We start from the raw sequence: 15,697 nt of genomic DNA, 5'->3' as shown, positions 1-15,697 counted from the left end.
CACCCACCGGAAAAATATCGGCTACTTTTAGCTCAGTGACAACTTTCCACAAGGTAAGTCTCAGAGCTGCCAATCAGGCATCACGGGAGCGTGCTGCGGCTAAGGGTGATTAGATCGCTTCCAGATGCCTCCATCCACCCCCTCACATCCCCCACACCTAAACCAGCACACAGATATGGGGGTGAGGGAGAGTGGGGGCCAAAGCAGAAAACCCACCCAAGATCACCCAACAGCAGGCCAAAGGGAAACGTTATCACTGACAGCTGGATGTGTGGACACCATTCATCAGGCTCAGAGACAAGAAGGCAAAATGGCAGGCCTACATTTTATGACAGAAACAGGAAAAAAACCAAACCTGCTACTTATTCCCTCTGTCATTTACTCCACTTCTGAAGAGCAATTGTCAGGACCCTCCGTTCTGTGGCCTTGGTCCTCTTCCAGCCCAGACGACTCCAAAAGGCAGCAAAGTAGGAGGAGATTAAAACCTGAATTTGAATCCAGCTCTGCCTCTTACTAGCTATGTGACCCTGGAAAAAGGGACTTTTTTCCTGAGTCTTAGCAACTTCCTATGTAAAAAAAAAAAAAAATTACCTACCTCAAGGGGCAATTGTAACAAAAATGAAATTTCAGGTAAAGGAAGTGACACTGAACAAGCATGTCATGAACTCGAAGAAAGGTTATTTCACAGAGAAGCAAAGGGCAGCCAGAGGAAGCCCATAATAGATCAGAGTAGCATTTAGTTCAATGTGAGCAAGGGTGAGACCACAGGCTGCAAGACCAAGACTCTTATTCCCATCCTTTCCCCCTGAATGTGTTCACAAGAACAGAGAATGAGCAAGGGATGGGAGTATCGAGGGAACTGTTTACCAGGAAGGCCATTTAGAACCTGAGACTGTTCCTATTGCCAGATTTGGGTCATGAGAGACCCTCAGAAACCCACTTCTTCCTCTCTTTCCTTCCACTTTATCAGTTACTCCAGGGAAATAAGTATAGGCCAAGCAGCAGAAAGATGAAACAGAAACCCCAAATCAAAAAGAGGGAAGAGTCTGGAAAAAAACCATTTTCCCTCACCACCATCTGAAATATCCGCCCCCCAGGACACTGAAGGAGGTATTCTTTGGCAAGGAAGAGAGGGGAACTAGTCCCCCAGGCTTGGGAACAGCCAGGATATGGAGGGAGGGTGTCAGGGCCGGAAGTCCAGCTGCAGGTGCAGGACAGGGGCAGGGCCTACCTGTGCTGCTCCACAGCTTCGTTGTCAGGAAGCTCTACCCCACACACGCTGCACTGCTCCCCGAGGGGCCGGCTCTCTGACTTCATGCCCACAGCCAGCTCACCCAGCTTGCTGAACAGCTCCCTCTGGATGAAGCCCTGGGGCAGCAGGCCCCCATAGGTGCTGAAGTCCATGGAGACCGCCAGAGCAGGCTGCACGTGGAGGCCAGAAGTCACCGAAGATGGCATGCTCAACACGGCATCAGCCTTGTGGTTGGGCAACACAGAGTAGATGCCCAGGTGTTTCTCTGCAGTGGGTGCTGGGGGTTCCTGTCGTCCAGGGGGGACCTGACCAGCCTCAGCGGGAGGTGGCAGCTGCTCAGCACTCTCCTCTCGCCCATAGTGCAGTTCCCTAGCACTGGTAATGACACTGCTTCTAGTGGGTGTCCCGGGCCCCTCTTTGCCTCTTTCTTCAACTTTGTCCCCCATGCCTCCTGAGATGCTGGACTCAGCTGCCCCAGGGCTTTCCTGGCCAGGTACTTCATCCACCTGCATCATCTCTGTCTTTACTTCAGCCACCCCAGGGTGCCGCCCGCCCCCAGCCAGCATCGATTCCTCAGGCCCTGCAGGTTGCTGAAGAGTCCCCTGCAGGAGAGACTGTCCTATGGTCATCAAACTATCCACTGCAGCTTTGGTGGGACTCATAGCTGAAAGACCAAATGAGGTGGAAACCGAAGGGCTCTGGTCCACCATGGGCCCAGGGAGGCTCTGTCCAGCCACACTGGCATACCCACTCTCCTCGCTGGAATGCTTCGAGATGAAGATGTTCTTGAGGTACCGAGCCTTGCGGTCCTCTTCTTCCTCGGCCCCGCCGTCAGCCATGGTGGCCTCTGTGTCATTGTCATCTGAGGCCTGGATGGTCTCCAGGATCTTCAGGCACTGCTCCTCCAGGTATTCGATCTCCAGGATCTCAGCTGCATACAACAGATCATCCAGGTCCTCTGCCTTGGCCTGCAGCGTGGCCGTGTACGCATACTCCAGAATCTGCTGGAAGGTCTTTGGGGAGAGGAAATCCAGAGTATAGTGCTGGCTGTTGCGGTGGAAGAGGATCTCAAACATCTTGCTGGTGCAAGCCAGCACTGTCCGGTGGGCATGGAACTCCTGGCTGTCCACCATGATGACCACATCGCACAAAGTCCCAGCCAGTCGCATCTGGTTGGCCTTGCATAGCAGCCCCGTGGGGTGGCTGGGGTTCTGCAGCTGGATCATGCCCATCTTTGTCAGATCCATGGCGCTCCCCTCGGTTCAGGCATGAGGCTCTCTTTCCTTCTGTGCTCTGCGTGGTGGGGCAGGATGGGCTTCCTGGGCCAATGGAGAGGGCTGGAGAACAAGAGACAAAAGAGATGAGAGAATCAACAGCTGATTTGTAAGTGTCCCTAAGAGTAAGAACTCAAACACTACAATGTGCCCCCATCCTGCCAAGCTCCCAGCAAATCTTAGAGATTTAATGGAAGGAGCTTCCTAGAAATCTACAAATCTGCCTTGAAATCTCAGAGATGATGAGAAGGCTCTGCCACAGCATATGCCTAATTTGCTGCTCCATGACATCATTAGGTGAAATAAAATGAAAATGATAGTGAGTCCTGAGCATTCTTCAAGTCTAAGAGTAGGAATTTCCCATGCAAAGCCAACATTCATAAGGAGATGCCCAAGCAAGCACCTGTTTAAAATTAACAAGACTTTAATCCCTTCCTTTAGTCAACTTAAAAACTCAACTTCACTCTCAACCCCCTGTACAGCAAAGTTCACCATCAAAACAAAGTTTTTCAAACTTCATCTCACTGAAAATTCAAATCCAGGTGGGGCCAGCAGACTGCAATTGTGGCCCACAGAAATCTATGGGCAATGAACTCTCCTCCCCAGGCCTATTCTCTCTCCATCAGTCAGGGCCTTCCTAAGCCCCTGTCCTTCCACTCTAATCAGGGGGGGCAAAGACTAACATGCCCTGACCCCTTCATTAGGCAGTAACAGGAGCATATATATGTTAATCAGGGCCATATAGATATATATATATATATAAATATATATATTTTGTATATATATATAGTTAACATATTTATGTTAACATATATATATAGTGTATATATATATATTATATATATATATTTAACATATATGTGTTAAATAGGGTCACTCCTATCCACAGATGCCTCAAAGCCATCATATATGTAATGCAAAATCTTGCATATGTGTCTGTAGCAGCCAGAGGGAGAGTGTTAATACACCTGCACACAGTTACATGAGATGCTGTACTTACTCTCCTGCCCCCAAGTGCCTGCTGGACAGAAAGATCTAAAATGTGAAGGAGGCGGGGTGATGAAGGCAATGTGAGATGGTAGGAAATATGCTCCCCTACAGTCAGGAATGCTAATGCTGAGCTGGGAATGAACTCCAGTGTGTCCCACTGACTCCCAGGAAGCGGCAAGTCCTGTGACCAGAAGCAACAATTGATGTGGACATGGTTCAGAGGGCACTGGAAGTGATACTGGCCAACAACATCTAGGTGCAAGTTACAACCAGTATTGGGAAGAGGAGGCTGGGAAACAAAGATCTCTCCCAGAGCCTGTCCTGGATCATAAAAAGGCTCCAGAACTCTGAACCCCCTCTAGGGTGTGATAAGCCACCCAGGCCAGGTCTCTCCTAGCATCTGCCTAGCTGAGGACAATATTGAAGTCACTGGCCTGGGAGCAGGGTGGACAGACCAAATAAATACTCGTCACACTGCTTGCCTTCACACTAGAAAGAAGACCCATGAGTTCTGGAGCCGCAAAGTTCAACCAGAAAGGGTTAACCAGACGGCTGGTCCAGACCCTTGCTGCCCACCCCAGGGTTGGGTCTGAGGCCATCAAGGGTGGGACTCCATTCATCCACGCCTTGCCACTCTGCCTTCTAGCAGACATCAGAGAACTAGGGAGAAGCCAAAAGAATAGAGGGTTGGCTACCTGAATTCCTTCTTCAAAACGAACCTTTGAGGTCAGGAGGGAAATCAGGGTGCTACGGCAGCCGTCTCCCCAACCCGCCGCTTGGCGCCTGCGATCCGGCCAGCGCTGGGTGCAGCGTTCGGCCGGGCAGTGCGGGGGAGTTGGGGGGAGCCGGTGCTAACCCACTGGGGCCCTCAGGATCGATCGCACTCTCACACACCTCTAGTTCCCAGCGACCCCAGTCGAGACTTTCAGACGACTTTGGCAAACTTGGGGAAGCAACTTTTCCCCAGGACTCAGACGCCTGAAAGGGAACCGAACTAAGACCGAAGGAAATCGAAAGAAACTGGGCAAAAAGCGAGAGTCCAGGCGGGCTGGACGCTGCTGAGAGGGCGGCGAGGCGGAGGACGCGGCGCCGCGGCAAGGGGCAGCACAAAAGCCCTGAAGCGAGTTGTGGGGGGAAAAGTGAGAGGAGCAGCGAGCCCTCGCTCTCCCATCCAGGACCATGACCCCCGGGAAGCGAACAGCAGGGTCCCCGGCCTCTGGCGGCCGCGTCAGCTGCCGGCGCGCGAGGCCGAGGAGCTGAGTACAGGGTAGCAGGCGAGCAAGTCGGTGCGGAGCGCATCTGTGCGTTTCAGTGAGTCCGCAGCCCGGCAGGATGGTGCGCATTTCAAACGCGTGCGGGAGTGTGCAAGGGGCTGTGCGAGCGAGCCTCAGGAGCGCCAGGGTGGGAAAGGCATCCCGGAACGCATCAGGTGCAGAGCCCCGGCACCCACAGTGCGCTGCCGGGAGCGCACGGCGAGCTCCGGCGCTACGGCTAGTCCCTCCGAGAGCCGAGGAGGGCCCGCAGCGCTGGAGAGTCTATGGAGCTTTCCCCCCACACCCCCTGCAAAAAGGGATCAAGTCCAATTAAGAAAAAAGAGCCCACCACGTTTTTGTTTTTTTCCAAAGAGAAAGAAAACCCAGGCGAGTCCCGGTCCTGCTCCCCTCCGCCTCCAAATCCACTCGTCAGCTCCTCTGATTCTAGCTTCCCAGCCGGCCAGCGAATAAACACACAAATAAATAAACCACAATCCTATCTCACGCCGGTACACCGGTCCGCATACATATGAGCACCCACCAGCCCTCGGTTCCTCCGCCGGCCCTTGGCTGTACAAAGCCTCCCTATCCCCGACTCTGCGCTCACACCCTCAGCTCCAGCAGACCACTCTGCCCGCCACCTCTCACCCGAACTGTGCCCTGGAGAGGAAGGGTTGGGGAGGCAGCTGCTCTCAAGCTGACAGCCGGGGCTCCCCCTTCTAGCTGACCCCAACAGGCGGCGGCGACGGCTGCAGCAGCAGGAAGGAAACACGCACAAGCCCAGCAGCCGAGTGGCCGAAGCGAGCGCGCCCCCCCAGACCTCTCCAGCCCCAGGGCGTCCGGACGCGAGGTGCTCGCTGGGCGGTGCGCCCCTCCCCGGCCCCCCACTCACCGTTGCCGAGCCGGGTGCTGTGGGATGGGTGTGCGAGCCTGCTGGGGGGTGTGTGCTTATGTCGGGGAGGGGTGTTGCTGGAGAACTGTTGCTTTCGGTATCACGGCGGCAGTGGCGGCGTCGCCCGGCAGTTCGCAGTACCCGCTCTCATCGCCCTCAACTCCTCTCTGCCTCGAGGTTAGCAAATCACCACCGGCTGCGGCGCCTCCGCCGCGTCCCACGTCAACGCTGAGCCCCCTCCTCTGCGAGGCCCCGGCGCCTCTCCATCTTTAGTGCTGGCGGCCGAGCCCGGCTCCCTGCCCACAGCTGCCCCCCTTCCCTCCCCCCTCCCGCGCTGTCCCCGGGCTCAGCCCGCCCACCCCACCCCACCCCCGTACTGGCCGAGCCCGTGCGCGCTCCCCGCCCCACCCCTCCTTTCCCCTCCCTTCCCCGCGCTCAGCGCTCCGGGCTTCGCCTGACATCTAGCTGCTGCTGGGGCGCCAGCGGCCGTTCACCCGCCAAGCTGAGAGGACCGAGACGCTAGTGGAGAAGAGTGTAAGGGACTCGGAACCCTTAATATGATCCTAGGGATGAGAGGCGAAGAGCTGCCCTCACCTTCTAAACCTTCTCCGCAGGTTTTTCATTTCTACTGCACACGGGTTTAGTTTTCCTCCCTCCATTGCTCAAGCGCACAGTTTAGTCCCGGGTTCCAATGTTCACCCCAATTCAGTAAGTGTCATCTCGCCTTTCACTTTTCCTCGGGGCTCTGGAATGCATCCCCAATACCCTCGATATCGGCTTTAAAATATCGCTTTCGCAGCCCCAGCCCAGGCTTCTTCTGCTTTCCGGCTGCTGCCCGCCTGCAGTGTCCAGATTTCGGATTTCAAGAAGTCTCGGGGTAGAGTTTGCTAGCTCTGTTGAACCAGTTACCAAAGGGTCGGCGGAGATCTAGGGTCGAGGGAGAGGCACGCCGTTTTAGTTGTCTCATGGCTACAGCCGAGATCAAGGCCTGAAAGAAACTTCTCTCACGCCCAGTCTTGAGCATTCCTTTGGCTCAGCCCCCCCCCCCCAACACACACACACCGCGGTCCTCTCCCTGCAACCTGGATGGAAACGGGTTCTGACTACCTGCCTCCTGCTTAGCCCAGGATCTTCTGAGGGCAAGTGGAAGCTTGGGAAAGACCTGAGCCGCTCAAAAATGAGTTCTTTTCTCAGCTGGTCGCCTCACTTTAGAGGATGGCATTAAGAACACTAACTCCAAGATAGAGCAACCAAGGAACAATTGCCCTTCTGCAGTCCTTGGAAAGCTCCCTTCTCCCCTTTTCCCTGGAGCTGGATTAAGGTAGAGGACAAGAAGTGGAATGCACTCTTCCCAGCATTGGCCTCAAACTAGGTCTCCAGCATTGTGAGGTGGGGTGCAGTGGAGAGCCATCCAAGGCTCTCAGAATAGTCAACCTCTGAGGGGCTGGGGTTTTAGCAACTTAGGGCTTCAGCGTCCTGAGTCTGCATGTAGTTTCCTTGAATGGCAAATGGACCAATGGTTTTCCTCAGGACCCACATGGAATTACATCTTGATATATGAGTCCTGCCCTGCTCCAGATCGGAAGCCAAGCCACAAGAACTGTAGGGTCAGGAAGGGAATACTGGTGAAAAGCTGAGAAAGTCTAGGCAGCAGAGTTTGCATATGGGAACTGATACAAGTTCACAAGAACTTTAGTGGGGTAATCCCAAGGACAGGGCATTCCATCCCAGCAAGGGACACTCCAGTCTCCTACTTTCTGGAACAAGGCTCAGACCAGCAGAAGTTGGGAGCCAGAAGCCAGGCAAAGGCCAACACTTTGATATGGAAGGAGTCAACTTAACCCGACAGTAGTGTATAGGACAACATAGAACCATGGGGCAGGGGGAGTCCCCTCCCAGAGTACTCACTTGGTGAACAGTAAAGAACAATCCCTCTTTAGAGGCAACCTGTTTTTCCAGCCAAGTTCTATAGCCTGTAAGAGGAAATAGATTTCAAGAAAGCAAGAAAGGACTGATCTGTAAGGAGCACAAGAGTGGTTGGATATGAGGAAAGAAGAGTGGAATAGAGGCTCCCCTGTGAAATAGAGGAGTCATTAAACTTGTTGAGCTTCTGCCTAGATGGTGCTGGCTAGAAGCTGCTGCCTAGCTGTCCACGTCCACCAGCACAGTAGCAGAAGAAGCACACAATTAACCCCTGATCCTAATCTCCTATTAATCCTCAAATCAGAGAAAGAGAGAATCTCTGAAAACAATGGAAGAGAAAGAACAATCCCTCCACGGCTCTGGCGTCCCCCATCCCCATGCCATATTCACTCTATGTGAAAATCTCCCTTGCTTCATAAACTCTGCCCATTAAAAAGCCCAGCCCTTGTTAGTAAGTGTTAAAGAGAGATTAATGCCTGAATTTAAGAGGTGGAGAAGGTAACAAAAAGGGAGAAGGCAGGCGAGGCTGTGGGCTGAGTGCCAGCATTGGGCTCTGAGCATTTCCACTTAGCGCTGAAGGCTGGCTGCACAGCAGTTTGATAAGGTTTATTGGGCCCAGATAAAGCAGCAGCAGCTCCCCCACCAAAACCGGCACCATTTATAGCCAGAGCTATGTCCTTGGGTCCTGAGAAGGCTGATGAGAATCCCTAGTTCAGAGATTTCATATGACTGCACCTAAAACAAGCAGGATGGAAAATGACAAGAAGGAATATTCATTCATATTCTCTCTCTCTCTCTCTCTCTCTCTCTCTCTCTCTCTCTCTCTCTCTCTCTCCCCCACCCCCAGTTTATTTTATTTCAAAGGGTATTTGAAGGCTATGGTAGGGGAAACTGGAACATCAGATCTTCTAAAAATAAGAGACTGATCTTAGAGGGAGGTCTGCTAGAGTCAGAGGAATAGATGAACTGACCCTTGGATGGAATTCCATTGCTAAATCTTCTTATTCCCTCATTTCCTACTTTACCTATATACCTCTGGCCATGCCTAGGAAAGCCATGGCTTTCAGAGTTCAGTTAGTGGAAGAAGAGAGTGGTATATCAGGGACTAAGGATCATACAGGAAGGAGACAATGGGAATAATAACTCACTCTAGGCATTACTTGGGAATCTTAACATATTATCTATGTTGTTTTATTCAGTCCTCATAACCCTATGGGTGCAGGTGCTATTATTTTCCCCTTTTGTGCAGACAAGAAAGCTGAGGCTCAGAGAGGTTAAGTGTGTCACCCAAGACTGTAGATCTATTAAACATCAGAGGTGATTCTATAAATCAGGCCATTCTGGCTGCACAGCTCAAGCTTTTACCTTGTAGATTGTACAGCCACCAATGAGGTACATCAAGAAAACAAAGCTTGTAATTCCCCAATCTCCTCTTACTCCATTGAGGCCAGTTCTATGCAGGAGCTTCCAAGCTGAGAACCAAAGGGTTCTGATTAGCCACTAGTTAAGCAGATCCTTCAGAATCTCTACACTTTCCCCCTTTCTCAGAATCTCAGGCAGAAGTTGGGAGGGAATTTTGAATCAAAGTAAAACGCCAACTAAACAAATACTCAGAAAGAAGGTAAGAGAGGTGTCCTGAGTATTCTGATTGAGTGTGAGTGGGAAGTTGCAACTCTTTTGTGCCAACTCATCATCTGAAAGATATTTTTTAAATTTAAAAGAAAATTTTCCTATTGTGATATATATATATGCATACACACATGTGTGTATGTGTGTGTGTGTATGTGTGTGTGTGTATTTCATATTTTAGGGAGAAGCTACTTTGCATTTCTCTAAAACCTTGTGGTGAGTAGGGAATGAAGCACAGCCAGGGAAGGGTGTAAGCAGTGAAACCCTGAGAGGAAAATAGTGGTCTCCTCTGTTACTGAGATCTTCAGGTGCCACTGGGATTGTCCGCTTTATTCCCAGATCTTTACCCCAGGGGACTCTTAGGGAAAGACAAAGCCAGCCTGTGGTATCCTTTTCTAGAGGCTAAGCTTCTTACAATTCTTCAGAGCACCATCGTGGACATCCACTACGTGGATACCAAGTGATATCAAAAATTAGGCAGTGTAGGGCTTGGGTTGTTGCTCAGTGGTAGAGCGCTTGCCTAGCATGAATGAGGCTCTGGGTTCGATCCTCAGCACCACATAAAAATAAATAAATAAAATAAAGGTATTGCGCCCAATTATAACTAAAATAAAACATAAAAAATGAGCAGTGTAGAGTTTGTGTGGATACTTTTCTTTAGTTTTTGAGTTTGTCTTTTTAAAAATGTGATTCTTTCACATCTCTTTATTAAATGCCTCCTTCCAAAAGCAGAGGGGAAAACAATCAGGTGAAGTACATGTTCTGGTTAGTTAAATGTGTAGAAAACTAAACCAGAAGATGACTTCTTAGATGAGTAATTTCCATCATCACTCTTTCTTCCCATGGAGACCTGGTCAGTGGTGTCCACAAGGGATTCCCTTCCACATGCCAAGTATGCCCTTCCTCTCATCTGCAAGGCAGAAAGTGACTTTTCAAAGAGGGACAAAGGAGGGATTACTTTTTTTTTAACCCTGGAGGTCTTGGGTCACTGTGACCCCAAGATCTTTGTGACTGGGAATGAGAAAGCTCTTTCTTCTCTCTTTCTCTCTCCCCAGCATATTGCAAATGGTGTTGGGACCTAATGCTGTCAACTCAAATAGCAAATCTGAGTTGTTATTAGTGTAAAGATGCCCTGAGGGGGTAGGCAGTGTGGATGAGATCTGCAACCAATGTTATGGGAAAGTGTGTTTATAATTATAATGGGATTTAATGTACACTGGGACCAGATGATGGCAGCCATTTAAAAAAGAGATGCTTAATAAGAGAGGTCCCTTAATGACAGGCAGGAGGGCTCAGGTTATTATAGAAAAGCACAGTGTTTCATTTGGTGTCACAAACCATGTGCCAGGTTTTACAGGGTTCCTAACAAAGCTTTGGGGCAAGACATGGCATCCGCCGCTTCAAGCCATTGGGCACATTGTTTTATTGTTGTTTTAGAGAGGGGCATATGCAGTCAGAGAAGGCATTTTCTCCCTTTCAGATACATGTGCCCACACAGGCCCTGGGCCAATACTGAGTATTTGGGGGTGTTTCTGGAAATCTGCTTTGTTCTGAAAAACATCTCAATTTCAAAACTAAAATTTTGTAGCTATCAAGGGGTGCATTTTCCATATAGTGTGCATGAAATGAAGCGGCATGACTCCCATTATAGGCAATGGGAATCCCACAGCTAAATCCCCAGGCACCATGCCGAAAATTAACCCCCAAGTCTTCATGGGAAAACAGGGGTTTTATAAACACTCTGCTGTTTCTTTGTTGGGGAGGCAAGAAGAGGGGAGGGATGTAACATTTTCTTGTGGGTTTAATTGTTAATAACTAACTGTTTAAGTTTTGAGTTGTTTGACCTATGAATTTCAACCCAAGGCAGCTGTTTTACACAGGAGTGCTGGTTATGGACAGAGTGTGGAAGGGCATGTGGAGGAAAGGTCACACTCCTTGGGGTGCCTCCAGGGATGCCACAGTTCAGAAATATAACTCCATGTCCTCTACCCTCTGCCAGGTTGTATTATTTTATACATTTCTCCCTTGATGTGAAAGAAGTATATGAAAACCATTTTATTCATCTAATACAGGACTCACCCATGGATATTATGTTGTTTGTTCACCAAACATGATTTGGCCAGCTGAGGAACCCTATAACAGAGTACAGTCAAGCAACACACCACAATGTTTCAGATAATGACAGACCACACGTGTGACAGTGGTCTCATAAGATGATTTACGGGAGATTGTATTGCCTACTGACATTGTAGCTGCCTTAGTTTGTGTGAGGACACTCTGACATTTGTACCACAAAATCGCCTAATAGATGCATTATTAACGTATCCCCATCATTAGGCAGTGCATATTTATTTCATTTATCCAGAAAAGGCAAAGAATAAAATGAGTGAAAGCTGATAGTTGGTGTGGGGGTGTGTGCACTCCTGTAATCCCAGCTACTTGGGAGGTTGAGGCAGGAGGGGAGGTTGAGGCAGGGATTGCAAGTTCAAGGGCAGCCTCAGCAACTTAGTGAGACCCTGTATCAAAATAAAAAATAAAAAGGGATAGGGATGAAGCTCAGTGGTAAAGCACCCTGGGTTCAATCCCCAATACCAAAAGAAAAAAAAAAGTGTGGGGGTGGGGGGCTGGGAGGGTCGCAGTAAGAGAAAACTCAACTTCCAGTCACACATTCTGAGAGGCTTTAGAAGTTACTCTTCCAAATAGAAATGATATGTCAGGGGTACACAAGCCACAACATGAAACTATTTTACTCAATGACAGGTAATTTAAGCCAATTATATTAAAATTATGATAGCAAAACAAGCGCTAATATCCTGTGGAGTGGAATTCAAAATTTGCATGAATTTTTAAGATAACATGAAAGACTGTCTTGGGCTGGAGAAAAGCTCACTGTTTTCCCCTCAGGGCTGAGTGGGTGGGAGTCTGGAGGATACCCCACCAGTGAAGGCTGTCACGGGCTCTGAGCCAGACACTTGGATTTGGCCTCTGTTACCAGGCCAGGCTCATTTGTCTCCTTTGGAAGCCATTGCTAGCTCTTTGATGTAATCTTCTCCACTCCACCCTCCAGTAGGAATTAATTTCTCCCTCTCTCATAAGTCCTCTCACGCTTTGAACATTTATCGTAGTATTTACCACCATCTGCCTTGTATCCAACTGAGTTAGGTACATTCTGACCACCTTCTCCATTGTGAGTTTCTGGAAGGCCATGCCTCAGTTCTGTTCAATTTAGTATTCCCACTCCCAGCCCCCAGAGCCTGGCACACTGTCAGGCAGGGCCATTGTAACTGTGGAAGAACTAAATGAATGTATGCATAAACGAATGAATGAATGAATGAACACAGATACTGAGTGTATTAGGAATTTCGTGAAGGGACATTCTATATTCAAACGTTTAGGACAGCATTCTTTTTAGCTATAAGATTTTCACCAACCTTTGAAAGATCAATGGGGTATAGACAAGGGTTGATGATATCTGTTGAATGTAATTATATATAGCCCGTTGAGGGTACAACTGGTTCTGTTTCAGTTTATGTCTTAGCTGGTGGCCTACAACCAAGGTTCTTCTCAGTATCCTAGGAGCTTTAATAAATCTATTAATGCATTGAATTAAAATAAAATGGATTGATTTGAATCACACTGCTCATCACTCCCACAACAGCCTACTCATTCCAATCCCAAAAGGCTCTGTGTTCACCAGTTCGGGGCTGAGAGGAGAGGATCTGATTTTTGTCTAGTACCAACGGTGGGGGTAGGTCTGCTGCCTGAACCCAGCACAGGCTTAGGAGACAGGTGTTGACACTGACACATTCGCTCTCGATACTACCAGGATGACAGAGACTGGCTTAGTTGTCGCCCAAACTTCTTCCTGAGCTTACCCAGACCATATTTTCTGGCTTACAGGGCAGTTAGTTGCAGGCCGTGTGATTGAGTTCTACCCAGGAGACTGTGAGCAGAAGTCCTTTGTGCCACTTCCAGGACTAGCCCATAAAAACTCTCACATGGTATCTTCCATCCCTTTTCCCTGTGACTTGATCCCATGGGCACAGTTATTTTAGAAGCTGAGTGGTGACAATAGCAGAGTCAAGATGGGAGGAGCCTAGATCTCAGGGCTCTCATTTAGCTGTATGGGCCTGTCTTCAGTACTGGGTCCACCAATGTAGGCCCAGAGTAAACCCAGGAAAATTGGAGTCTGAGTTGCAAAGTCTTCATCTGTAAACTGGAGACAATAATGGTACCCACCTCACTAAAGTCCCTGGGAGAATGCACAAAGGGTGCTTGGCCCACAGTGAAAGATCTGAAAACTGGTACAAGCCTAGAGTCCCAGCACTTGAGAAGTTGAGGCAGGAGGATAATGTGAGCCCAGGAGCTCAAGACCCTCTTGGGCAACAAAGTATGACCCTGTTTCAAAAAAAAAAAAAAAAAAGATCTGAAAACATTAAATATTATTAGCAATGACGTCAGGTAATTGTTCTTTTCACTCTCCTTCTACCAGATGCCTTATTATAAGGATAAGATCTTATGATAGATGGATTCTAAATCTCTTTTAAAGAGTGAAATGTGACCTGGGATTCCTAGCTTCTACTTGTAGCTGTGTAGGACACGGCTGCTTGTGGCCCTGTTCTCCCAGCCTGGTTCTGTTTATTCAGTTGAAGCAAGCAGGCAAATAGAGAGGGAGGCTGGGTGGGCAGGGGGTGGTGTTAATTTTCACCTCATAGCATGACGTGTTTATTAGTGTGTACCTACGTTCAGCGCAGCAGCCTGGTTTCCTTGAGTTAAATAGCAGTCATGCCCAACTGGCTCTCCATGTACCATTACTCCAAGTGATTGAGCCAATTTCTCCCTCTGCCTTGAGTTTAAGTTGTAAACCTCTCAGCCAGACAGGGAGGCAATGATGGGCTGCCTGTTGTGATTATTATTAACCTTTAGCATTACACTCACAGGACCAGGGGGTCTGCAGAGAAGCGGCCAGCTCCCACGGGCCCACCTCAGCCTACTTGCAACTCTTCTTGACAGACAAGAGAGGGTGGGAGAGTTCACTCTGGCCTTGTAAAGAGGCTCCAGCTGGCCAGTCTGCACTGAGAGATCCCTGGTGCTGGGTGAACGGAGAAATGTCTAGGGTCCTCTGTTCCAGTTGGCAGGGGATGAGGAGGAGCATCACAGGAGAGGAAAAAAAAAAAAGCACTTGTGTGGGCACCTTGATATTCATAAGTTATTTGCCAGTCATAATTTCTTCTCTTTGTCATCTGTTTATTAACCAGATGGGAAATTATCCAGCTGAAACTTGCAGGAACATCATAAAGGATATGGAGGAAAAAGTCCAAGGACCATTTTCCCTAAGCTTTTATCATTTAAAATCCCAGACATCGGCCAGAGTGAAGGAAAAAAAAAAAAAAAAAAAAACCTCGCACCTGACTGGGACCTGACCCCCCAACCCTAATGGGTCAGCTAACCCCAATACCATGAAGTCCAGGAATTACCCTCCTGTCCCACCCTACATAACCCAGACCCTTGCTTCAGCCTGCCACCATTTCATGCCCCCCAAATAAGCCACGCCAGGGATTCCACCAATCGACTCAACTGCTGAATCCTGAATAAAGAAAAGCTTGCTGATCAGAGAGGTTTGCTCCCCATCTCCCTCCTTCGCCGTCATGTGTGCGTCATTGGTGCTAACACATCAGCCTCCCCCTAGGTGTTAGCTAGTTCACCAACATTGTTGTTTGCTAACCAGGAGTCACCACAGGTTGCAAGGGCAGGAGAAAGTGTTAAGTAAGCCCTCTATCCAGCCCAGATCCACAGCTCTCATTGCTTCCCCTCTTCCAGCCTAGATTTTTTTTTTCTTTTCCTTAAAGGAATCAACCTTCTTCCCCGTGGATTAATCACGAATTGGCAGGGATGGCAGTTTCCTGAATGTGGGCAGCTTATTTTGCTTTTCTGAACATTTTGGTCTCTGAAAAATCTCAGAAGAAAAGAGGCTACACCCCCCCCCCTCAGTTCTGGAGCGTTTGTGTCACTTCTCTGTTAAATATTCAAGTGTACCTTTGGCCTGGAGCTGGGTGAAGTCTGTGAAAGAGTACTTCTGCCCTCAGAAAGCTTACAGTCCAATAAACAAGGCTGGAGTCGGGAAGGGCAGATGGGGGCGGGGGCTTGTGTTATTGCAACTTCCTTTCCCATAATAGCAGTGAGTATGGGAGGGACAAGGCACCTGGAAGACAAGACACACAGAGAGATACTGTGTAACCCAGGGAGCCCACATCTGGCCTTAGCACCTCTTGTGATTTTGCTAAAACTTCTTCTCAGTCTCTTGGAGAGGGCCCTGCCAACAGGATGATAAACTGTAGTTTATGTAGAGTAGATATTGACTTGATATGGACTTGGCATATTAAACAAATGTAAGCCAGGCCTCCAGTTTCTTTTCACCATAACAATTATGGAACTCTGTCCATGAGGTGATAACCACGGCTCACCCTGAGGATTGACTGGGCAC

General features: G+C 49.1%; 1 protein-coding gene across 3 annotated transcripts in view; it reads right to left on the bottom strand.

Moving 5' to 3' along the window:
* Zbtb16 (zinc finger and BTB domain containing 16) overlaps positions 1–5,977 on the bottom strand; it is a 180,504-nt gene extending 174,527 nt beyond the window's left edge. The window contains exons 1-2 of one of the 3 annotated variants that reach the window (XM_005334202.4): positions 5,662–5,977; positions 1,232–2,589 (exon numbers count right to left, since the gene is read on the bottom strand). In XM_005334202.4, the coding sequence (XP_005334259.1) occupies positions 1,232–2,499 (1,268 nt within the window). In that variant the 5' untranslated portion in view covers positions 2,500–2,589; positions 5,662–5,977. Of the gene's footprint in view, positions 1–1,231; positions 2,590–5,310; positions 5,567–5,661 lie in introns of those variants that run through there. The other 2 variants (XM_013362359.4, XM_040285243.2) reach the window with 2 other exon arrangements.
* Positions 5,978–15,697: the final 9,720 nt, after the last annotated feature.

Source organism: Ictidomys tridecemlineatus, chromosome 4 (genome assembly GCF_052094955.1).
Source record: "Ictidomys tridecemlineatus isolate mIctTri1 chromosome 4, mIctTri1.hap1, whole genome shotgun sequence".
Taxonomy (NCBI): Eukaryota; Metazoa; Chordata; class Mammalia; order Rodentia; family Sciuridae; genus Ictidomys; species Ictidomys tridecemlineatus.
The sequence above is the reverse complement of the archived record's forward strand: the minus strand, read 5'-3'. Positions and strand labels throughout refer to the sequence as shown.